Genomic DNA, 24,034 nt, shown 5'->3' with positions numbered 1-24,034 from the left:
GCTGACTGCAATGATAGAGCTTGGAATAGCCAGGACCATTTTTAATATAACTCCGACTGGATTCGTCTGAAAGAAGAAATTCATATACACCTAGGAGGCTTCGAGGGTGAGTAAAACACAAGCTAATTTTCATTTTTGGGTGAACTAACCCTTGAATAACTAATTCCTACAACTAGTTAATTCGTAATTCTTAATTCGTGACCATGGCATCTTTTATTCCCCCCCCACATATCATGTCCAGGGCTCTGTACAGATAAACTTGACGTGCCTTGTCTAACAAACACAAACTGTGTTAAAATTGAATGTGACGAGCAATAAAGTCTGAAACCCATGAGATAAGATCTGTCTATAAAATAATTAGGTTTGACTAACAATCTGTCGTTTTGCCAAGGAAAAATTGTCTACAGTACTTTTTTTTTTACTAGAGATGCGAAAACAGAATTATGATACAATAAGTCATTTAATATCACCCTAACTGTATGTATAATCTACCGGGTGACGTGGATACATATACTCTTTTTTCCAGGCATGTCCCTAAAACATAGTCCGGTCTGGATTTCTAAAATGTCTTGGGCTGGCAAACATGAACAGTAACATCTTCAACAGATCTGATAACAGGCACTCTGAAAGGGAAACGCTTGATATTTTCCCGTATTAATCAAATTTGGTGTGAATGGATGGGGCTGATAAGAGCTTGCGTTTGATTGAGACTCGGACAGCAGCTCAGAACAAGGAAAGGAACCAGCGCACATTACAGTGAAGTCGACACGACAAGCATATTGATCAATGCATTTGAAATGCGACTAGGTGTGTCCATGGGAGTGGAGCTAGTGAAACACACGCCATGCATTGAACATACACAGAAGCATTATGCTCATTCAAACAGCACCTGTCATGTGCCCTCAGATTTTTGAGCTAACTGCATTTTAATGTAACTTCCAAAAACAATATTGACAGCAACAGAAACAAACTTTTCCATTAAGAGGTGGTATTATCTCATCCTCCCAGGCATTTTTTTCACGTATCATTTCTTTCTACTTTATTCCTTCCTTTCTAGTATTATTATTATTATTATTAGCATATAACCTAAATACTATCCAAAAAAAAGGCCTATATAGGCCTAACCTATAAATTCCTGTAAAGAGAACCTGTAACCCGTTATCAGATCTGTTGAAGATGTTAAATGTCCAGAATAAAGAGTATATGTATCCATGTCACCCAGGCTATACATACAGTTAGGGTGATATTAAATGACTTAACCCATGATATAAGATTTTGTCAATATTACCCATCTAAGTCATTCATCCCACTATCAACTCACTACAAATGTACACTTCTTGTATTTCGTTTGGGCACCACAAGTGTCACTGTGGCCTCAAAGCAGTCAACTCGCCTACTCTGGCTTGATTGCTATTCCTGAGCTAAAACACGCCCTCCTCATTACCCTACGGGCAAAGAAATGTAGAAATAAATAAAAGTGGAAATAAAGAAATGTATAAATAAAGAAAAAATAAAATGTGATAAAATAAAAATATAAATAAGGAAATAAAAGTATAATAATTATTTATTAATGTATTTAACTTTTCTTTGTATTTTTATTTCTGTATTTATTTATTTTTGCTTTTTTTTAACATTTCTTTGTATATATATTTTTGTATTTATTTATTTATAATTTTGTCAGGTTTGGTATTCCATAGAATCCATAGTATCTCTGTCGTAGCACCACCGGTGGAAGCGGTTATCACTGACTGGCAAAGCCTTATGCGTTGTAGTTATAACTTAATTTTAAATGGCAATAATGTTAAATGTAAACATTGCTATTGTGTTGTACAATACAATGACAAGCACCGTGAAATCATTTTAGAAAGGCGCATTCAGCAGTCTCCGTGACAGGATAGGAAACAGCCAACAGTAACCTCCATTTAAAGTAAAATTATGCCAAAAGTAACTACGGCGTGCGCACTTCATTACATCAAATTATCATAATCACATCTATTCATTTTACAATCCTACTACTAGGCTTTTATTTAGACTAAAAACCCCTTTCATTTGGGTGAGGAAGCTGGTGTTTTGAGTGCCATTTGTACATCCTGTCACTGCCGGTGACTGTTACTGCAATAGATGCATTTTGCAGTATTAAGGTTAACAATTAATCGATTCATTGATTGTTAATTTAAACGACAATCGATCATGGGAATGCTCCCATGACATCCCTTGTTGAAACCAGTACTAACATTTTTCTTTCCTTCCATTTTCCTAACATTAACATTTTTGAATGTACTGATCTTAAACATTATTTCAGGACAATTAAATTATGGTTATTACAGAATACAAATTTTTCATTCAGAAATGAAAAAACTCATGTCACCCTACGTATGCAATGCATTTTTGGCTTAGTCATTATACAGCTGTTTAACAAAGGAAGTTATGCAAAAATACCTTTATAAAAATCGAGAAATCAAAATAATGACCAAATAATTTGAAATATAGAGAGGAGCTCAGCTAAAACACATCTACTCCTTACGGTGCTCACTAGCGCCCCCATCATTCTTCATAAATGTAGTAGTTTGGACGTCACCATCATTAAAATGTGTGGAATAAAGGATAAATAAAGGATACAGAGTTGAACTGTCATCCACTCAACTGCACAAGAATGATTACTTCAATATGTAAACTGACGTGCAGGTGCAAAGGACTTCAGCTAAAATGAATTGGATCTCTTTTGCTACTGCTCATGTGCCAGTGATTACTCCTCCCTGTGTCAATGTTGGCTCTCGTGCCATAGGTTGCCAACCTCTGACACAAGAAATGAAATCTTATAACTTGCCTGAGTGAGGGTTTGGACATTGATGATGCTGGTCAGTCTAAAAAGGAAGGACAACCTGTTTTCCACGTGAGCCATGTAGGACAAGAGGCGACACACTGAAAACACTTCAACCACTGAGAAAAAGAGACAAAGAAACACATTTTTTAAAACGGACTAATTTTTCATCCATCTCTCAATTAACTGTTCATTCACTTGAGTCAAACCTTTCATATCTTTAGTCTGGCTCTCAAAGCGGTCTAGAGACAGGACGATACATCGCACCAGCATGTTAGAGTCTACCAGAGAGCTGTTGATCTGAGTCAGGAACATCTGAAACTGAGGTGTCAAAAGAGAGAAAGACAGATTTGAGATCTACTGGATCATTTCAGTGTGTCTGCCATAAGAAAAATCACAAGGGTCTGACTGTAAACCTACCTTCTCCTCAGTGTTGACATATTTGTTTAATCTTTTGAAGGCATCGATGTTGAACTTCATAAGCTCACCAAGTAGGTCAAAGTAGCTCTGAAGGACGTCATGTGACTTGCAGCCACTGTCGATGATGCAATATAGAATATGCTGAAAGGAGAATTATGAGATGGCTTAATAGTCCTATAACTGTTGTTCAAAAGTTTGGGGTTGTAATAAGTTTGGTAAGTTTTCGAAAGATGTCTCTTATGCTCATCGAGGCTGCATTTATTTGATCACATTTATTTGAATTAAAGTAAAACAATAATATTGTGAAATATTATTACAATTTGAAATAACTGATTTCTATTTTAATATATTTTAAAAAGTCATTTATTCCTGTGATGAATTTTCAGCAGTCATTACTCCAGTCTTCAGTGTCACATAATCCTTCAGAAGTCAGTCTAATATGCTGATTTGATGCATTATTATCAATGTTGAAAACAGTTGTGCTGCTTAGTATTTTGTGGAACCATGATAGTTATTTTTCTGCAGGATTCTCTGATGAATAAAGTTTAAAAGAACAGCATTTATTTGCTTTATTTGAAACAGAAATCTTTTGTAACATCATAGATGTATTTAATGTCACATTTGATCAATTTAATGTATCCTTGCTAAAAAAAAGTATTAAAAAAAACCTGTTGAACCCAAACTTGCTGAACGATAGTGTATGTTCACAGACAATGAAATGCATTACACACATATTTTGCCCACCTCTAACAAGCCTCTTCTGAGAAGGAAAACTTGATCGGCATATGATGGCGTTCCTCTCAGAAAACTCTCCACTGCTCTTGCCTGCCAAAACCTGAAGCGAGTTGTGTCAAAGTCATGGAGAATTGGCATGGAACCAGCCAAGTTGAAAGAAGACATTATAAACTGTAACTGAAGATCTTACCTGAATGAAGAATCAATTGGCTCTTTCCTCATGACCGAGATTAACCGTGTAAGAAGACCTTTTTTACCATCACAGACAAGGTTTCTGTAAACCAATTAACCAAAGTTAATTTACCAAAACTTGAGAATAAGGAAGCAATCAATTAATATGATATGAAAAGGGTCCTCATGCCTGTCTGTGTTATTCAGTGCCTCCATTTCAATGATGTTTGCATTCAGGTAGATGTCACTCAGTTCATTCAGCTCCTGTCCACTTAGAAGAAGGTATTTATTCCTGTGAACAATAAAGAAAACATTTAATATCAGTCCAGTTCAGTTTTCTATGTCTCTTATTATTTAGTGTTGCATCTCTTTGTGATACCCACTCATGGTGGTCACTAAAGCTCTGCAGCAGCCTGAGGAACTGGATCTTGAAAGAGATCTCCTGATGCAGAGGGGAAAAGAGCAGTATTCTCACACTGTAACCAACCATATGTAAGAGTCAATGAAATAAGTCAGGGTAATAAAGGGCTGCTCCTTACTGGACTGCAGTCACAGTTCTGGTTCTGCCGATATAGGACATGACCAGAAGTCTGCCTTCTCCAGATCAGTTTATCAAACAGGTTATTGAGACCTGGAATTAATTTGAACTCTGCCAACATTCTGTGAACCTGAGTCACAAGAGTAAAAATCTATGACAAGAACTTCCTGTTTTCTCTTCAGTGCTGAGTAAAGTATTTCATGTCTTGCTCTCAAAACATGAAATAGTTGCATTAATAATAATTGCAAACCTGTTCTTACCTTATTCTTTTACCATTTTCAGTTGCAAGCAGCCATAGATAGATAATATACAGCAGTCAACATTTGAAGTGGATCAAAAAAGTGGATCATCAAAGTCATCCTAGGACAAGTATGGGTATTGTTTTGGTTTCAGGACAAGAAAGGTTTTGATCCACTTCAAATGTTGACTACTGTTATATATATATATATATATAAAATGTATTAATATTCACAATCACTTTAATCTCATCACATTACCTGATTTTTCTGTCGGCCCATAAGCAGCACACAAAGCACATAGAGAACCTCCACTTTGTACATAATCTCATGCACGATCTTCATAGATTGGGGCAGCCTGTGTCTGAGTGGACTAGAGGACAGTGAGCTCTCATCAGATGACTCTGAAAGTCAGCCAATCAGAGTGGGTGAGACCAAATAACAGCAAAGAAAGTATGGAGAAGAATGAAGCTAATGGAAATACCAAAGCAAGAGAGAGAGGAGGATCTCACCTGTACTGTTCTGCTCTGCCTCCTCAATTGCTAACTGCATGAGAGCGTCTAGTACGAGTGCATTGTCAAGCCAACTGTGCCAGTCCTCCAGCTCCAGTCGGGCAGAGGCACCCGCCGCCTCTGTAACTTTCCGTGTGGCTAGCTTACAAAGACGCTCAATAAAGCCTGGGATATTCAGCAGAGCCACTGCGGAAAGATCAAAACAAATGTGTGATAACATGACAGTGTAAAATGTATATTTCTATTTTACATGAGGACATTTATAACCCTGTCACCATCAGTGTCAACATTTTGTGTGGATTAACTGCAGTTGTGTTTTCTAACCCTGGTTGCTCTCAGCACACGATGGGCATGTGTTGGTCTTTTGCTGGGTACTGCGGGCCAGGAGGGTGTGTTTGTCATCTACACCCACGTCTGGCTCTGATATGGTGACCGAGAGGATACGACAGAAGTTGGCCAGCTGCTGCTGGTTGAAGCTCTGGACCAGACTGGCCAAGTTGGGAATTTCTTCAAGCTGGATAATTTCCTAAAGTTAAAACAGCAAAAAGGTGATTTACTACATTGCTAAGGTAAAGATAAAATTGTTGAAGCTCTGGACCAGACTGGCCAAGTTGGGAATTTCTTCAAGTTGGATAATTTCCTAAAGTTAAAACAGCAAAAAGGTGATTTACTACATTGCTAAGGTAAAGATAAAATTTCTAAACAAATCACAAAAAAAAAAAGTGTTTCAAAATACTCTACCTTTCAAAAGTTAAGGGTCAGTATGATCTTTTTTATTTTTGAAAGACATGAAAGATTTCTATTTCAAATAAATGCTGTTCTTTTGAACATTCTAAGAATCCTTGACCAAAAAGCATAATGATTTCAACAAAAATATTAATGAGCACAACTTTTTTCAACACTGATAAATATAAATAACGTTTCTTGAGCAAATCAGCATATTAGAAGGATGACACTGAAGACTGTATGAAGACATTTACAATCCAATGTCATAATAATGAAAATTAAGCTTTGAAACCACATGTAAAAAAATACATTTTGAAATATATTTAAATATAAAACCGTTAAAATTTAACAGTTTAAATTGTAATGTTCCATAATTAATATTACTGTTTTACTATATTTTTGATCAAATAAAAGCATGACAGGTTCACACACAAAACACTTTTAATACATGTTGAAATGTAATTTATTACTGTGATGGCCAGGCTGAATTTTCAGTAGTCATTACTCCAGTCTTTTACATGTTACATGATCCATCAGAAATCATTTTTAATATGCTGATTTGAAGTTCAATTTCTTATCATTATCAATGTTGAAAACATTTGAGCTGGTTAATATTTTTGTGGAAACCGTGATCCATATAATATATGATACATAGTATTTAAAATAAAAACCTTTTGTAACATTATAAATGTTCTTACTATCACTTTTGATCTATTTATTGCACCCTTGCTGAAAAAAAGTATTAATTGCTTTCAAAACATAATTATACTGAACCCAAACATCAGAATAACAGAGTATATGCTTTGGCTTTTACCTTTCGAACACTCAGAATGTCCTCAATAAGGGTGGCAGTTTGTAGGAAAACCTTTTTATTCGACATGAGAGAGAACAGGAACATGACGAAATCCTCCCTCGCTGCAAGGCTTTTTGTAACGCCCTCTGTCTGCCAGCCAAAAGCAGAGGCTGTTACTCATAAGGAAACAAACTAAATAATTCATAATTATTATTTCTGTCCTTTCAGAGTCATGCACATTTTTTTATACTTACACATATACAGCAGTTGTACAGGACACTTAGACAATCCTTGATGAGATCATCACTCACTGAAAACAATGAAGCAAACCTTTAATGACTGGGACAGTATATATTACTGAAAAAAAATCTAATATTATTTCTGTCCTTAAATAATGGAAATAAAGAAACTTGGATTTAATATTTAAATAGGCTTACATATGGGTAGGTCTCCCTGTACTGTGAGCGTTGGCCGCATCAGAATCTCTACAAATAACTGTAGACGAATGACAAAAGCTTACTAAGTATCTAACAAATCTGCATTCTGCAATTATGATAATTACGGTACCAGTCAAACTGGTTTCTTTTAATTTCAAATATTATGATTCCAAGTAGGTAAAGTGCTGGTTGTAATATTTTGTAAGAGTTCAGTTTTTTGCTGTCTTTTCCACACTGCGAGAGCGGAATAAGAAGACAAAGCTAAGAACATACAACACAGTGCTTGGTGAGAAGCTCTTGCCACTTAAGTTCTTGTGAGTATCAATGTCATAAAAAATACCACGTGTTACAATATTTTACTGATGGATAAAAATAGAGCATGATGGAAAATGTCATGATGGAATGATGGGAAACTCAGTATATCAAAGTGACAATTATTTGTAGCACAAACTCTGCTTTGGCTGAATTTTTCAGAGTGTTCATTTCTAAATCTTCAGCTGTTTAATATCAGAAAATGACTGCATTAATATACGTTAACATTCAAAATCATTCCAATATGCCTATTTGGTGCTCAAGAAACTCTTCTTATTATCTATGTTAAAACAGTTAAGCGGTTTAATATTTTTTGTGGAAACTGATATTTTTTTCAGGATTCTTTGAAGAACAGAAAGTTTAAAAGAACAGCATTTAATTGAAACATAAATCTTTTGTAATATTTTCAATGTGTTTACTGTCAATTTTGATCCATTTAATGCACCCTTACTGAATAAAAGTATTAATTTCATTAAAAAAATAAAATCTTACTGATCCCAAACTTTTGCACAATACTGTACAGTTTTACAGGCTCTCAGTTTTTGATCAAGTTCAATTCAAAACTAAAAACTAGAGGAATTAGAATAATAACTTATATGAATGCCTGAATACAATTGAATTTATCCCGATCAAGATTAAAGATGGACTCACATCAACTCCTCCGAACAAGTCAAACGTATATGTATTGGGTGAAACCGACTCCTGTGGTGTTTTGCGCTCCTCTGTGACAAATGACATGGCCTCCATAGACAGCAATGATGACAGTTCCTGCACAATCACAAAACAACTCAATTAACATCTGATCACAAATTATACAAATGGGTTTCAGGCGATGCATTTTGTGTGAACAGACAAGGAAATCTTGAATACCATGACAATGCTGTGAATCTTGGAGAGATCGCTGTTCGGATGGCTGCTCTCGTGAAGTCTCCTCAGTAACACTGGTATCCCCTGCCATTGAGCTCTTTTATCTCTGTCCTCCAGCAGAGCCACAGGAAACTGCATTTGACAACACAATCACAACACTGGTCAAACACACTTCAAATAAGACAAACAGGTCAGACACTTTGTTATTACTCTTCTTATTATCAGTCATTATTTTAGCACTAAGTACCTTAAGCAAGTAATACTGTCGAAATGCTATGTATTTTTGTCTGAGAGCTATTTTATTGATGGCTCTTCAGGGCCTCGTATGTATACAGTGTCTCAGAAAGGCTTCGGAGGCAGTTTAGACCTTCATGTAATTTAACATCTCACCTGGGACCCTCTAGTCAACCCAACACCAGTGATTTGGCCCTGTCGGATTTTATTAAAAATGTTTTTGCATGAATTTCCTCTGCTTGCTTGGGACCGTGGAAACCTAGAGCTCCTTGTCGCCATTGCTGTTCCTCTGACGCTGTGACGTTGAGAGGTTTCCACGAACCCAGGCGGGGATGATAGAGTTAATGCTGCTCCCTACTGGACTGGCGTGGAAACTACAAGCAGTGGAGTGCGTGTTCTTCTTCTTCTTTGGTGTTTTATTGGCGGTTGGCAAACCAACTAATAGGTGCATTACCGCCACCGACTGGACTGGAGTGTGGATCAAGATTTATGCAATATATATGATGGGTGAAAGAGGGGAAGGGGCCAAAAAAAATAAAAATAACAAATAAATAAAAACCCCTTTAACAAAAACATTCTTCTTAATAAATAACAATAAACATATTATTTATATTCTCTTACTTAATTCACATTCTTTTATAAACTTAATAATATCATCATATATCTTGTTAGCTGATTTCCCCAATAAACCTGACAAGGAAAAGTCATGGTGTTTAACTTTCTTCATTGACTTAATAAGGCGATATCTCTCATTATTGTATTGTACACATTTAAGTACTACATGTTCAACTGTTTCTTGTTGATTACAGTGTACACATTCCCCAGTTGGGTGCTTACCAATTCTATATAATGTACTATTAAGTCCAGTATGTCCAATTCTAAGGCGTGTAATGATATTTCCTTCCCTTCGATTCCTACTCTCCTTTCTCCCAGCATCAACTGTTTTTTGTATATTATACAAATGTCGACCCGTCCCATGGTCATCCCAATATATCTGCCAAACTTGGAGTGCGTTTTACTGAGCCATGCTGAATTAAAGCTGTACAGTTCATAGACCCCCAGAAACCGCTGTTCATTTGATGTTAGTCTTTATTGGCAAAATATATGTGTTTTTATATTCAAATACTCAAAACAAAAGAAAAAATATTCTTTGGTCTTTTGGAAAGTCATAAAGACATATGCAGTCATGCAATAAAGCTCATCCTGGGTTGGTTAAACCACATATTCAAAAACATCCATTCTTTGTGGTTTTTAACCCTGATGCATGTGCTATTAAATCACAAAATAAAAAAATAATGTATATTTTACTTAGAAACAACAACAACAATAATAATAATAAACAATAATAATATTTTATGGCACATGTACTATTAAATCACAAAAATATTTTTACTTCAAATAATAATTAATAATTGCTAAATTATAATTAATAATAATTATTATTGTATATATTTCAAATCTTTTTAAACTAGTGAACAGCAAGCATTTAAGGTTGTACTGTATAGTTATGTATGTCACTGATTATTTTTAAAGCTAAATCTACCTGCTGCAATTTTTATGAACTTGTTATGTGAACATAAAATAACAAACTCTTTCTGTGTTATTATTATCTATTATAATTATTTTAATATTATTTTAATTATTTAAATAAATTAAATTATTTGATATACTTATTTAAATGCCAGATGAAAACAATATGTTTACTTTAAATTCATGCTAACCAATGATGTATTTTCAGTTATGTAAAGATTGTGAATGCATTTGTAACACTTGTAGAAATAATAAATGTAGAGGTATAATAACAGATATATGGATAATATAACATATCGATTTTTTTTTCCTGGTCCACGACATTTACTGTTCACAGCATGACAAATAAACATGGAGGTTCCTGTCGTTTTCCCAATTTAGGTGGCTTTCCCTTCCCTGTTAAATGACCATAACTCCATCTCTTGGGCGATGATGAATGAAACCCACACACATATAATCAACATCATCAAAGCAGACTGAAGTTATGATAGAAGCCCGTAGGAACTCAGCGCACACCCTCTGAGATGATAAACGGTTAGTAAAGAAAGAGAGACGTGTGCTCATGCTCATGCGTTTCCTGAACGCACAAGAAGGATCTGATGGGACTGTGTGCAGGACAACAGCACTAACTCAACGACAAGGAAATGGGCGTTTGCTGAAGTTGACCCCAAAAAAATCCTCCAATTTACTGGAGCTAAAAAGGGAGAGAAGCAACAGACCTGAATAAACACTGAAAGAGTCAATACGTAGTATATTTTCCTCTGCTGGATTTGGATCACATTTGGTGAGTTTGCCTTTTATTTGGTCTGCTTTTACTATTGTTTATGGTTTGAAATGGTAAAATAAAGTTATAAAAACAAAACCTGAACCATAAAATACAACAGCATAACATTTTACCACATCAAACTCTGTTGTGAATATGACATGATTGAACATAATAATATAATTTTATAATAGTCAAAAGTCTAAATAACCGTTTAGAAAAGTTTTTTGTTACTGTAAAAATCTCACAGAATTATCGAAGACAGGTTATGAGAGTATGACTTTTCCCAAGGCTGTTCTTCTCTAGTTTTGACCTGAGGAAAAGCATGGCGTGTCTCGAGATTTAGAAATGTCTGAATGAGTGCCTTCAGTTCTCAGCTCTGGACTTCAGCCATAGTCAGTTTACTTAGTATTTTTACTTCCTGCCCTTTTCCATCTTTAAGTTTTAGCAAAAGCAGAACTGTTAAACCTCTTGTGTTTACAAAAAGACCTGAGGGTAATCATACAATCATGCAGTTGTATCTTGAACCCTCAAAAGAATATCAAAAAACGATAGTATTTTCTTATTTATATCATAATATTATAATTATTTACAGTATATATATATATATATATAAACACTATTATATAATACATATAAAAATAATATTATTTAAAATATTGTAAACAATTATAATATAGTTATTATAATAAAACAATAATACATAAATTATACATATTTTTTAATAATATAATATAAAATATTTTAAACCGTTTAAGTGAAATGTGTTTATAAACAATATAATAATACATACACGTTGCATAAAATAATTTACATATTTTTTAAAAGTGAAAAAGTGAAATACAGATGTGAAAGTTCCAGATGTTGACAGGTGCTGTTTATCACCATGGCGTCCCTTCTGATATTTGTCACACTGCTTCATCTCATCACACTGGCGGTTCTCTTCATCGCCACCATGGAGAAGGCAAGTATTTGAAACTTTGCAACAAATAATCCCTAAAAACTATTTGTTAATTTATTAGAATAGTGTGCATATGTCTGAAATCATGAATGCATATTTAATCTTCTGTATGATTCAGTCCTGGTGGGTTTGGGACGGCACAGAACACTCAGACCTCTGGTACAACTGCCGATTTGACAATGAAACAGAGGCATGGTTCTGTGCATCATCAGAAGAGACGGGTAAAATAATACATTTGAGCACTTCAGTGATTTTGGAAAATGGGAATTTACTCTAACATACATCACCACTGTTTAAAGCAGAACAGTCTCTGTTTTGTTTCCATCAGACTGGCTTCAGGCTGTCCAGGTTCTGATGGTCCTGTCTGTGGTTTTCTCCGCCATTTCATTCCTGATATTCCTGGGACAACTCTTCACCATATCTAAAGGAGGACTCTTTTACCTCACCGGCGTCTGCCAGGCATTTGCTGGTGAGTGCTTCAACCTAATTTGTTGTATTACTCGAGGTTACCGTCTTCAGCCGTCAAACACTTAACACATAAACACTCATTTCAGTTGCTCTGAAGTAGAGAGAAAAAAAAACTATTCTATTGTTCTGTCTTCTCAGGCCTCAACGCCTTCACCGCCGTGCTCATTTACACTCTGCGCAATAAAGAAATCCTTGAGGACTCGCGGGAGTTGAGCTCGGGACACTTCGGTTACTGTTTTTACTTGGCGTGGGTTTGTGTACCTCTGCTCCTGTGCAGCGGAATCATGTACATCCATCTGCGCAAAAGGGAATAGAAACGAGTCTCCTAAAAAGACAAGCCATGCGAAGAATGTTTGCTGTTGACATACTCCACTGACTGATTATAGACTTTATGATAGCTTGCAAGACATTTATTTAGCCATATATAAATATACACCGCTGAAATGTGGCCACAACACAGCCCATGCCGTGGATCAGCACAGCTTAGTTAACTCTTAAAAGGGCAACCACGACTAATCTATCTCATTAGCGGAATTATATCTAATTTAATAATAAAAGTGGCCATGCAACTTAATTTTGTTTCATACTAAAGGGATACTTGTATACATTATAGTGGTATCCATATGCTAAAATTTTAAGGTGTATTTTTATAAATAAATTTGATTAAGACATTAATGTCTGATTTCAATTTCATTACCGTGTGAAAATATTCCTCACAAATACACTGCAAGACGGTCGACTCCACAGACCTTGGGAGTGCATGACAAACTCATGACTCCAGTTTCTGAACTAATAGCTTCCATCACGCCGTCTATCATGATCTTACGACAAACAAAGCTTTCAAAAACAAACCGCTTCCTGACATGCAAAGGTCTCTTTTATGGGGGAAGAAAATGTAGGACATCAGCACCTGGTGGTGCCATACTCTGAAACACTCCAAAAAAATACAAATAAAGTGCTCTCCAATGCCAGACAAAGGGGTTTAATATCAGGTTCACCACAGCTCACAACCACACAATATGTCCAGAATTCTAGTCAGTTTCTGCATAGAATACAAAAAGGCCACTGATATGTTCACCAGCAGCAGTGTCCAAAACTGAAGTTGGCTCTTAATCAACCTATTCATAATTTTATTATTTTAGAATCAAGCAAAATAATAAAAAAATCAATATAGTGCGACACCCTAAATAACAAAAAGCCTAAACTATAATAAAAGAAAGATTGTATTGTTATATATATATATATATATATATATAAAAAAAAGATTTGATCATTGACAGTTGAGGTTGATCTTGGTCAGTGTCACTGTATGGGGCTAGAATATACGGCTACTTTAGTTTTAATGACAGTTCGGAGAATTGGTAAGAGATGAATCACAGAACGAGGAATAAAATTGAGGAGGAGGTAAAACAAAGCAGCGTATAGCTGCAGGATAGACACCGAGGTAAAAGGATGTCAAAACTCTTCAGAAAGCTCTTTATTTCAATCTGAATATGTTCAGCAGTTATTCTAAAACCGTAAAATTTGTTAGTTCTTCTCTTCGGTTCCTCCCTCTGTCCCTTTAACTGTACCACAGTGTGACTGCTTCACTTTCATTTCCATTTTTGCTTTATCAGAAACACCCACCACCCCAAAACTGTCACAGAGGAATAACATATCACTAAAGAAAACAAAATTAAGTAATTAGAAGTCCTTTCAGTCCCCGTATCTCCAACTCCAGAGTGCTTTAATAAAGCTAGATCATTGGGTGACTCTGTCACTTTAGCCGCTGCACAATGACGGCGTTCAGCAGGTTGGCTTCCTTCAGCGTCTGGCTCTCGTTCGTCAGCTCCTTGTTGGGGAAGGTCGTCATGAGAATGAACTCGGTGGCAGCTAAAGCTGGGCGAACGCTCGCCACAAACTGACGCACATCAGACACCCTGCGATGGAGAAAGACGGAACAAGTCAGTCATGAGGAAGATTTTCATGCTATAGGGTTACTTTCAAAGCATTTTCACAAAGCTTTTACCTATGGGTGTGGTTGAACTTCTGCACCAGCCGGCCTCCGTCGGCCAGCCTGATCTGGATGCTAGTGACAGGTTGAGAGCTGTCCACACTGATGGAAGCACTGGCCTCAGCTTCACTGGCAGCCTGGTCCTGTGGGCTTCTCTGGAGCGGCACCAACTCTGGCGTGGCGCTGAGGGAGGTTTGTGTGAAATAAGAACAGTTACGCTTGAAAAGTTCAGCCACAGCAAATATATAACTTATAATGATGAAACGATATGAAGATCACAATGTACAATGAATTGTTGGAAATGCAAAGTAGCCATCAATCTAAACAATTCTCTATTTACTAGGCGCTGCATGATTAAAAACAAAAGAAAATCGCCGATATGGATTAGTACAATTATCAAATCGCAAAGGCTTGTAACGAGAAGCCCTTGTAAACCCTGTAGTTTTAGATCAAAATAAAAGCTTGATGGTTTAACATTTTAAACTTAAGAAATTAAGAGCCATAAATATTAGTATTGTAATTTCTTCAGTGATTCTGTAAAATAAATTGATCTTTTTTATACTATATTTTTGACAATGAAATACTACAATAGTAATATTTTTATTTTAATATACAAGTAATAACATTGTTGTTATTATTATTACAATTATTATAGTCATACTGATATGTAATCACACAATTTTGGGCCAAATTGTGCAGCCCAACAAATAAGCACAGCAAACATGGAGCTTTAAAAAAAAAAAACACACACACAATTTTCCCCAAATCGTGAAGCCCTACAATTTCCCAAAAGCAAATACACAGCACCAAACACGTAAGGAGACTAAAAGGGTCTGCGGCTTATAGGCAATAAACTATCGCCCCCTTGTGGCAAAATAGATACACTGTACCTAGAAAACAAGGCTTAAAAAGTTAATAGGATTGACTAATTAACCACCAATAAAAGTCAACAAAATATTTGTTTTTATTATTTTCCTTTTAGGTTTAATATTTTAGCAGTAGTTTTTCTGGTTTTAAATACCATCTATTTTCCACTTTGTATATGGTGTATTTTTTATTTTTTTTGTATATTGTTATTTCCTATTTACTTATCCTATTTTTATTTTTTTTATTATCTGTGTCTTGTCACTGTCATTCTGTTTGTTCTGTGGAAGCTTCTGTCACCAAAACAAATTCCTCATACGTGTAAACATACCTGGCAATAAAGCTCTTTCTGATTTCTGATAGTTTTTAGATTTTTATAATTATTGAACAATAGCTGTCACAATTAGCATCAAAGATCAAATTGGTTGCTATAAGCAATGTTCCTGTCCTTATGTATAATAATGTCTTTGTTGTTGTCAGGAGTATAAAGTTCCATGTAAAAGAAAATACTATAGAACACTACTGACAGTGTAGACAGACAATGTCTACTCACTGTTAATCTAAAACAAATTAACCTTTTAACTTACAAAAGGCTGTCAGTGATTGGTTCATTCAGTCAGCAAGTCTTCCTGTCCAACAACAAGGCATTAGCCAGACATATGTTTTAGCATTAGAAATAGTGTAATTAATTAAGTAATGCAGCAGCTTTTAGCTCAGTAGTGAAAAGAAAATGAGGAATGAAGAAAGCGTTTTCTAACCTGCCAAGTTTCTGTCCTTCTCCAGCAAAGGCCTTGAAAACAGATTTGGGTTTGTTAAAGTCTTCATCCCGATGGTCCTCCATGTCTAGGTTTACCTGTCCACCCCGGAAGCGCTGTCTCAATTCCAGAGGAATCTCCCTGTGGAGAGCAAGAAAGAAAGAAAAAGGTTATCTCGTCTAATTTGACAGCCAGTTAGAAGAGGATTGTCTAATAGTGGTCAACAGGTAAGGGTTTGTCAAAGTTAATATCAAGAGGGCCCAACATAAAATAATTTACGTTCTTATGTGTGCAAAGAACACAATGAAAAATGTTGGGTGAATTTGGAACTGACCTGAGGGGGGACTATAACTTCTGTTAATTAACCTAAACTTCTGCGAACTGCCAAAACAACCAAACATCAGTGAATGGATTTGGAGCTCACCCTCTACGGATCGACTCCAGGAAGAGAGCGTTCCCGGGATCACTGTAGTTCCTCAGCTCTCCATTATCAAGACTAAAGCCAGTCTTCCAGAGCTTCAGCACCACAGGCACCTGTTGTCACAGTACAAATCACTGCAGCAGATCTCTCTACGTCTCACTGACTTCAGAAGTCACAGGTTAGTGACTCACATTTTGTGAACCGCTGGACTGTCTCCACTCTCCTGCCACATAAGTCGACTGCTCCTCTGGTGCTGCGCCCAATCGATAACCACCACCCACAAACGGCTGTAAAATAAGCAGACAGAAAGAAAACATAAGTGAATCATAATCACGAGATAGGAGTACACAATAAGCAAGCATATTATCTTTGATTTTCATTATAGATTATTCAGTGGAGGAACTACCTTGCTGGATTTGCTGGATTCTCCAGGTCCTTTGCCTGCTTTGTCAACAGGAACCGCCCCATGCTCCTTAGCGCCTTTAAACAAGTCCTCAACCAGCTCATTTGGGCTCTTCTTTTTGGGAGGACCAACAATCTGCTGCCCACTGCGTTCTGAGCCCCCGGCAAAGAACCTGCGAGAGGAAAAGTCAGACGTTCTCAATAAAATAAAGCATTAAATTGCATTTGTGAGTAAACATTGCATTAATAGAGTGTAAAGGTAGAAGTGAGAGTATTTGTTTCATTATCTAGCTATTGAGAAAGCACCCTCTTACAGAGTATATGCGCAGTTGACATACCAAAACCTAATGGTGCTTTTCCACTGCATGGTACCGAACACTTTTTGGGGGTTTTCCACTGTGTACAGTACCTACTACAGGGTACTTTCCAAGTGAGCTGTACCGATACTAAAATGTGATGTGTAAACACTGCAGATCAATGACTGGTCAGAGAGAATTGTCACTACCAGCGTTATTGGATTTGTGACACGAGACACCAAAACCTCTAGATTTAAACAGTCAGCAACAGCCACTGCAGTATTATTTGTTCGCACAACTTTTTTAAACGACTTGCTTTAAACGACCATCACACGCAACTTATAAAGGAAATGGCTGTATCGAGGTCAGTAGACGCAGTGGTGGCTCAACTATAACGATCAGTCTATAATCCCACCCACTTTGAAGCGGTACTAAATTGCAGTGGAAAAGCAAACCGAGCCTAAGTAAAGCGTGCAGAGCCGAGTCGTACCACGCAGTGGAAAAGCACCATAAAAGACACAGTTTCTTTATACAATCATATACAGTTAAATAAATCTTGCTGAATACAAAAAAAGTTAATGTTCATGTAAAAGTCATCACAAAATGGAAGTTGTGATTTTCTTTTCTTTCCTATTGTGCATTATATCCAAGCGAAACAGCATCTCAAGTGAGAAAAAACATACTGGATTGTTGTTGTTTGATAATTTCTGCAATCTCAAGTGAGTGACAGGTTGCCTATAGTTAGGGCTTCACAATTAATCGAATTCCTAATTGCAATTACAATTATGGATGCCACAATTACGTAATCGTTCAAAGCAGCAATTAATCGTTCAAAGTCCACTTACATTATTCTGCACGCTTAAGATATGTTTTTTTCTTTCTACATGTTATCTTAAAGGAACACTCCACTATTTTTGAAAATAGGCTCATTTTCCAACTCCCCTAGAGTTAAACAGTTGAGTTTTACCGTTTTCGAATCCATTCAGCCGATCCTTAACCATCTTCAAGAAATGACTAAAAACACATCTGTTCCACCTTTATTTGACCCTCTAACTCTAACACTTTCTATTCTATTTTAATTCTACTTTATCTATATTTATCTTTTTTTTTATTATTATTTTTTATTTATTAAAAAAACAAACACTAGCTTCCTATTTTTTCTATTCTATCTACTTGCTTTTCTTTGTGTGTGTGTATATGTGTGTGTGTATAATATATATATATATATATACACCTTGCTACGTGTACTGCATTAGGCTAACCGAGACTTGTCATTTACACTTATATATTGTTGCTCTTTTGTCAGTTTTGACTGCTTTTATTGTCCTCATTTGTAAGTCGCTTTGGATAAAAGCTTCTGCTAAATGACTAAATGTAAATGTAAATGCATCAAACAATGGTATAAACATCATTCAATGTAAATTGTGATAATCATAATAATCGCAATTACAATTTCAAGGGAATAATCAACAATTATTATTTTTGTCATAATCATGCAGCCCTACCTATAGTAAACACTGCAAAATTCCACACAAAAAATAGGAAATTTACACTTCAATGTCATGGTGACTGTTACTAACTGTACAAGAATTTATTACCTCTGGCCTTCCTCATCACCACTCTCATCTTCATCCATCAGATCTCTAAAGGACGTCACTCTGTGCTCACTGAAATCAAAAGAGATTACATTAAACGGCGCAATGTTATGACTTTTACCATACAGCTGATACTGTATAATTTGAAAAACCCAAACTTGTGACTTTTGTTACCTTGGCCCCGTGGATCGACTGACCGAGCCAGACTCTGGCTGAGGGAGGGTGGCAATATCATCATCTCCTCCATCTTCAAAGAAATTAGCTAAAGCAAGCTGAGAACACGGAGGAGAGAGAGCTGTCACTCAGACAGACACGCAGTAGGTGAATTACAGAAACAAAACAAACCGCCCACTATTTGCCTTCAGCAGTTAGCAAATTAATCAGTTTAATTATATTAACGATATTACCCGTTTAATATATTTCAGGACGAAAAACATGAACAACGGATGTAAACACGAGCATCAATTGAGGCTAGAGCTGCTAGCTTAAGGCTGAATTTCTATGTAAAATATAGCGGCACAGTTTAAAATCTTATAATTCAAAGTAATACTGACTACCAAATCCTGAAGCGTGAATCACATCATGTAACGTTATGATTAACCAGATAAACCAGTTTAAGATACGCCTGGTGATTTTAATGAAGAGTGACTTGCACATTTCGTTAGCCGGTTGTACAGTTCACTGGCTGCCAGTGGAGGCTTAAAGTCTGCTGAATCCTAGTCTGCAGTGTTTGTGCTTCACAGCATAATATTTCAGTGATGAAATGACCAGTGTGCTACTGACCTGTAGGTCCCAGCCGGCTTCAGCAGTTAGCAAATTAATCAGTTTAATTATATTAACGATATTACCCGTTTAATATATTTCAGGACGAAAAACATGAACAACGGATGTAAACACGAGCATCAATTGAGGCTAGAGCTGCTAGCTTAAGGCTGAATTTCTATGTAAAATATAGCGGCACAGTTTAAAATCTTATAATTCAAAGTAATACTGACTACCAAATCCTGAAGCGTGAATCACATCATGTAACGTTATGATTAACCAGATAAACCAGTTTAAGATACGCCTGGTGATTTTAATGAAGAGTGACTTGCACATTTCGTTAGCCGGTTGTACAGTTCACTGGCTGCCAGTGGAGGCTTAAAGTCTGCTGAATCCTAGTCTGCAGTGTTTGTGCTTCACAGCATAATATTTCAGTGATGAAATGACCAGTGTGCTACTGACCTGTAGGTCCCAGCCGGCTGACTCGAGGAAGAAACGGGCCCTCTCTTCATCAACATCAGTAACAGCAACAAATCCCCTCACAGCTTCTTCCTGCTCCGCCATTTTGATGTGTCACGCTCAGAAAAGATCCGACAGGAAACGGGGGAAACGAAAGCTTAGTTCTGCTGTTTTGGAGCACAACGATAAGAGCGAATTTTTCTGTTTTCATTTACGTCTTTTTATTGCATCGATGTTAATGTCATGATGATTTTGTTTAAAGTTTTATAAGTACTATCAAGAACACATATTGATTTGCATATGTTTATTTAGTAGGCTATACGTTGGCATAATTATTATTTTATTATGTATTTAAAACATATATAGTGCAGTGCAGATATTACTACTTTTGCCTGGGGAGAATTGAGAATTCAAAGAAAGATTCAGGATGTTTAATATTTATATTAGCCAGCAGATGGCAATACAGACCCTTCTGTTAGTCACATATGGGTCACTCTAACTACGCAGTAGCATTTTCAGGTCTACATCATGTATGTTTGTTTTGTTATATTGGATAAAATGTTATATTTATAATTTTTAAAGATGTACATTTTCGTTAATCACATTTAAGTGGAAAAACTGGCGGATCAAAAAAAAAAAAAAAAAGGTTTTGATTGGACATCAGTTCATAATATTTTTCTTGTGTCCTCAAATTCACTTTCAATGCTGTTCACCCTGTTAGTCAAGTCCTAATGTATTCGTTGGTTTTTCACATCCCAAAGGATTTCTTTCAGTTAGATTACAGAAACACTTTCTGATATCAGAAACTCAAACGATAGCTACAAAATATCAAAATTCAAGTTAACCATGACATGAAAGCTGCAAGCTACATTTAATCCCATGCTTCCTATACCTATACTTCATGATATTATAGCATAGTAATAATAATAATAATAACAATAATAGCACAGTATGTTTTATAATATAAGCATAATAATATTTCTTAGGGCTTCAAAGGTTCTTCATAGGAAATAGGCCTACATTACAGTGTCTCTTTTTCCACGCACAACAATTTAGAAATAATACATATATGTTAATATTTTTTTCCAACGTAAAAATCTGGGTTGTAAGATTATTCTCACACGTGATTTTATTCTGCAGAGCTTTTACACTTCAGTAGACAGTAACTTATTTATTGTGTGACCTGGATTTCTCTGGATTTTTTCCCCTGTAATATCCATTCATTAGCAACTGCTGATTCAAAGGTCCCTAAACACTGGCAAAATATGTGCTAAATTAGTTTGGGAGGATATTGTTTCTGGAGAGAAACTTGGCGATGCTTTGTTGTTTGTTGGCAAGTGCACTGGCTCGTTTGATCTTCACAGATAATCAGGTTCTGGTACATGACTAAACACCAGAGCATTGCTGTCATCATTCACCCCCAAGTTTTCCTTCCCTATCACACTCACTGCAGCTGTTGCAAAAGAGCAATATGCCCTCAAATGTAAGAGCACTTTTTTAATCATCTTGCAGGCCCTTTAAAGGAAAACAATTCTATTTTATATGCATTTTTGCTGCATGTTCTTATTGATTTAGAAAAGTGTGTCCTCGTCTGCAATCAGCTATACAGACACTTACTTGACAAATATCCCTTGTTCCTCATAAAAAAGGAATCCAAGAGCAATGTGATTTTAAAGTTGCATTAATCTATCAGAATATCATGATTCTCTGACATTCCATTCTCAGGAAACTGAACAGATATCATGCAAAAAGTATGTCAAAATATGTGTCCAATGTTCACTAATGAAACATGGGTAAGCAACAGCTCTGTCTAAAACAGTTGTTGACAATGATAAAGTGTGGGTGTGTTCAACGAGGGAGAAAGAGGAAGAACCAGCCTTATCATGGGGAAACTAACACCGTCAGCCTGCTGCAGGCCTCCAGTCACTGTTGTGTTAAAGGGCAGGGAAGTAGTTCACGACACACAATACAAAGAGCAGAGGCCTGCGACCCTCAACTGCAGTAAGAGCAGACAGACAGACAGTATCCCAGGGCCAGATCGAGGAAGGACGTTCTGCTAACATACAAAAATAACAGCAATTTCCTCACTGGGGGTGATACTAGAGAAGACAGACAAGTGTGAATTAGCAAGATGGCTATGAGCAATATGACTAATCTGAGACAGTGTATGTTCATAGAAATCAATTTTAGAGAGGTTCTATATTATGTACCACAAGCACTACTAGATAATCATGAGTTCACAAGCTTCTATCAGTATGATATTTGTGCTTAAATAAACCCACTTGCTCTTACTGACAGATCAGGAAGAGCATCAGAGAGGAAGACTAAGGTGTGGAACAGGACGTTTAGGGTCAAAGGCTGCACCTGTGATGCTCAGAGAGTTAAAAAAAAACTTCTATTTAACACAAGCATACATATACACAGACTTTAGAGGGCAAACAAATATATATTTATTTTATGTATTAAATATGTAAATTAATTTTAAGTTGCAATGCCTGCTGTGAATTAGAACATTTAATTTACATCTATTTCTGTTGTGTCAGATGTTTATATTTACAACATTGTTTTTATGCAAATTCACCAATTAGTCATTAATGAACTAATTCAGAAGTGGTTCTCCGCTTGTTTTCACGGAAGATCATTTCCACCACAAAGTCATAATTATGAGATAAAGTAAATATGAGATACCAAGTCATAATTATGAAACTATAAAATCAAAATTATGAGGTACTAAGTCACAATTACTAGATAAAGGTAGAAATGATGAGATATTAAGTCATAATTATGAGACAAAAAGTCAAAATTATGAGATATTAGGTCAAAATTGTATCTTATAATTTAAATTTTTTGTCAAAATCGACATAGTCTACAGAAAGAATATGGTATGCAGTTGCCCCTCCTTGCATGCTTGCTTAAATACTCACAGTACACATTTCAAAGAAACATCTGTCTTCTAATCTTTAATCTACAGTATTTTACCATTTTATAGTTTTCTCTGATGTTCAAACAGGAAAGTGGATCTATTCAGCGAGATGTTATGTACTGTTTATATAGCGGGATGGAGGTTATTAAAAGAAAGCGAGAGCTGCTTTTACGTGCATCCGTTTCTGTGCCGATAAGACCATAATGCATCTCTTTTCTGGGCGGGGTCTTAATGGGCAACCTGGTCTTGTGAATTAAGGCTCATTTACCACGTTCTAACAGTCACTTGAGAAATAATTGCATCACTGTTGTGCAGATAGTGTCTCTCAGTCCATCCCTCCTATTCATACCACCACCCCTCCATCTGAATGCCTGACCTTTGACCCATGAGCCTATCAGAGTTTATGGCTTCCAAACAGAACTCACTGTTTACTTCCTCTCCAATGATGGTCACCTTTACTAATCGATTCCCATGGGCACTACAGATGCATGGACAAAATCATGAATGATATCCTATCATAAGCATGAATGATACTTGGAGGATAGTAATATATAAAATTTGCACAACGAAGACAAGGGAAATGGTTTCATAATTATAAAGATAACAAATTATACTGTTATACAAATTAGTTTAATCTTAATTTACATCATTGAACACTTCTGTTTACTTAGCAAGGCCACTTTCCCGTGCTATCTGTTCCTCTTCCAGGATTAGCTCTGTTTGCATGGAGCTCTATAGCACTTCACAGGGTTAGATGTGGAGATAAAGTTTGGATCAACAGGAAGAGCTCTGCTCGTAGACCGGAGAGCCATGAGATTATGCTCCCATCTCTTTTCATCTTTCCCATTACAGGCATCTTTTACAACACTTTTCCATCTTCTCTCACCATTGTAATCGTCACTGAAGAACAATTACATATATCTCTTTTCACTCTTAATAATAAAGTTTCTTTATTGGCATTGATGATTCCATAAAGAACCTTTAACATACATGGAAACTTTCCATAGCACAAAAGGTCCTTTATAGTGGAAAAAGGTTCT

The 24,034-nt window shown here is 36.1% G+C and overlaps 3 protein-coding genes across 3 annotated transcripts; 1 reads left to right on the top strand and 2 right to left on the bottom strand.

Annotated features, from left to right (window-relative positions):
• Positions 1 to 2,393: 2,393 nt before the first annotated feature.
• Positions 2,394 to 9,135, bottom strand: LOC107656986 (short transient receptor potential channel 4-associated protein-like). The gene is made up of 18 exons (XM_016444958.1): positions 8,959 to 9,135; positions 8,572 to 8,700; positions 8,353 to 8,469; positions 7,390 to 7,447; positions 7,207 to 7,262; positions 6,974 to 7,102; positions 5,758 to 5,959; positions 5,434 to 5,619; positions 5,183 to 5,325; positions 4,687 to 4,815; positions 4,531 to 4,589; positions 4,338 to 4,439; positions 4,167 to 4,250; positions 3,986 to 4,076; positions 3,242 to 3,382; positions 3,031 to 3,142; positions 2,828 to 2,940; positions 2,394 to 2,408 (listed from the first exon to the last, which is right to left on the bottom strand). The coding sequence occupies exons 1-18, from the start codon at positions 9,079 to 9,081 to the stop codon at positions 2,394 to 2,396; spliced, it is 1,989 nt and encodes a 662-aa protein (XP_016300444.1). The 5' UTR covers positions 9,082 to 9,135.
• Positions 9,136 to 11,006: 1,871 nt separating this feature from the next.
• Positions 11,007 to 13,135, top strand: LOC107657024 (epithelial membrane protein 3-like). The gene is made up of 5 exons (XM_016445009.1): positions 11,007 to 11,116; positions 11,967 to 12,059; positions 12,175 to 12,277; positions 12,385 to 12,525; positions 12,663 to 13,135. Exons 2-5 carry the CDS (start codon positions 11,982 to 11,984, stop codon positions 12,836 to 12,838), a joined length of 498 nt encoding a protein of 165 aa, XP_016300495.1. The 5' UTR covers positions 11,007 to 11,116; positions 11,967 to 11,981; the 3' UTR covers positions 12,839 to 13,135.
• Positions 13,136 to 13,490: 355 nt separating this feature from the next.
• LOC107657023 (NSFL1 cofactor p47-like) lies at positions 13,491 to 20,224 on the bottom strand. The gene is made up of 9 exons (XM_016445008.1): positions 20,075 to 20,224; positions 19,025 to 19,122; positions 18,854 to 18,922; positions 16,964 to 17,132; positions 16,749 to 16,844; positions 16,561 to 16,670; positions 16,140 to 16,277; positions 14,533 to 14,700; positions 13,491 to 14,443 (listed from the first exon to the last, which is right to left on the bottom strand). The coding sequence occupies exons 1-9, from the start codon at positions 20,174 to 20,176 to the stop codon at positions 14,281 to 14,283; spliced, it is 1,113 nt and encodes a 370-aa protein (XP_016300494.1). The 5' UTR covers positions 20,177 to 20,224; the 3' UTR covers positions 13,491 to 14,280.
• Positions 20,225 to 24,034: the final 3,810 nt, after the last annotated feature.

Source organism: Sinocyclocheilus anshuiensis, unplaced genomic scaffold (assembly GCF_001515605.1).
Source record: "Sinocyclocheilus anshuiensis isolate Anshui unplaced genomic scaffold, SAMN03320099.WGS_v1.1 scaffold1453, whole genome shotgun sequence".
NCBI classification, from domain to species: domain Eukaryota; kingdom Metazoa; phylum Chordata; class Actinopteri; order Cypriniformes; family Cyprinidae; genus Sinocyclocheilus; species Sinocyclocheilus anshuiensis.
Note: the sequence above shows the minus strand (reverse complement) of the source record. Positions and strands in the feature narration are given on the sequence as shown.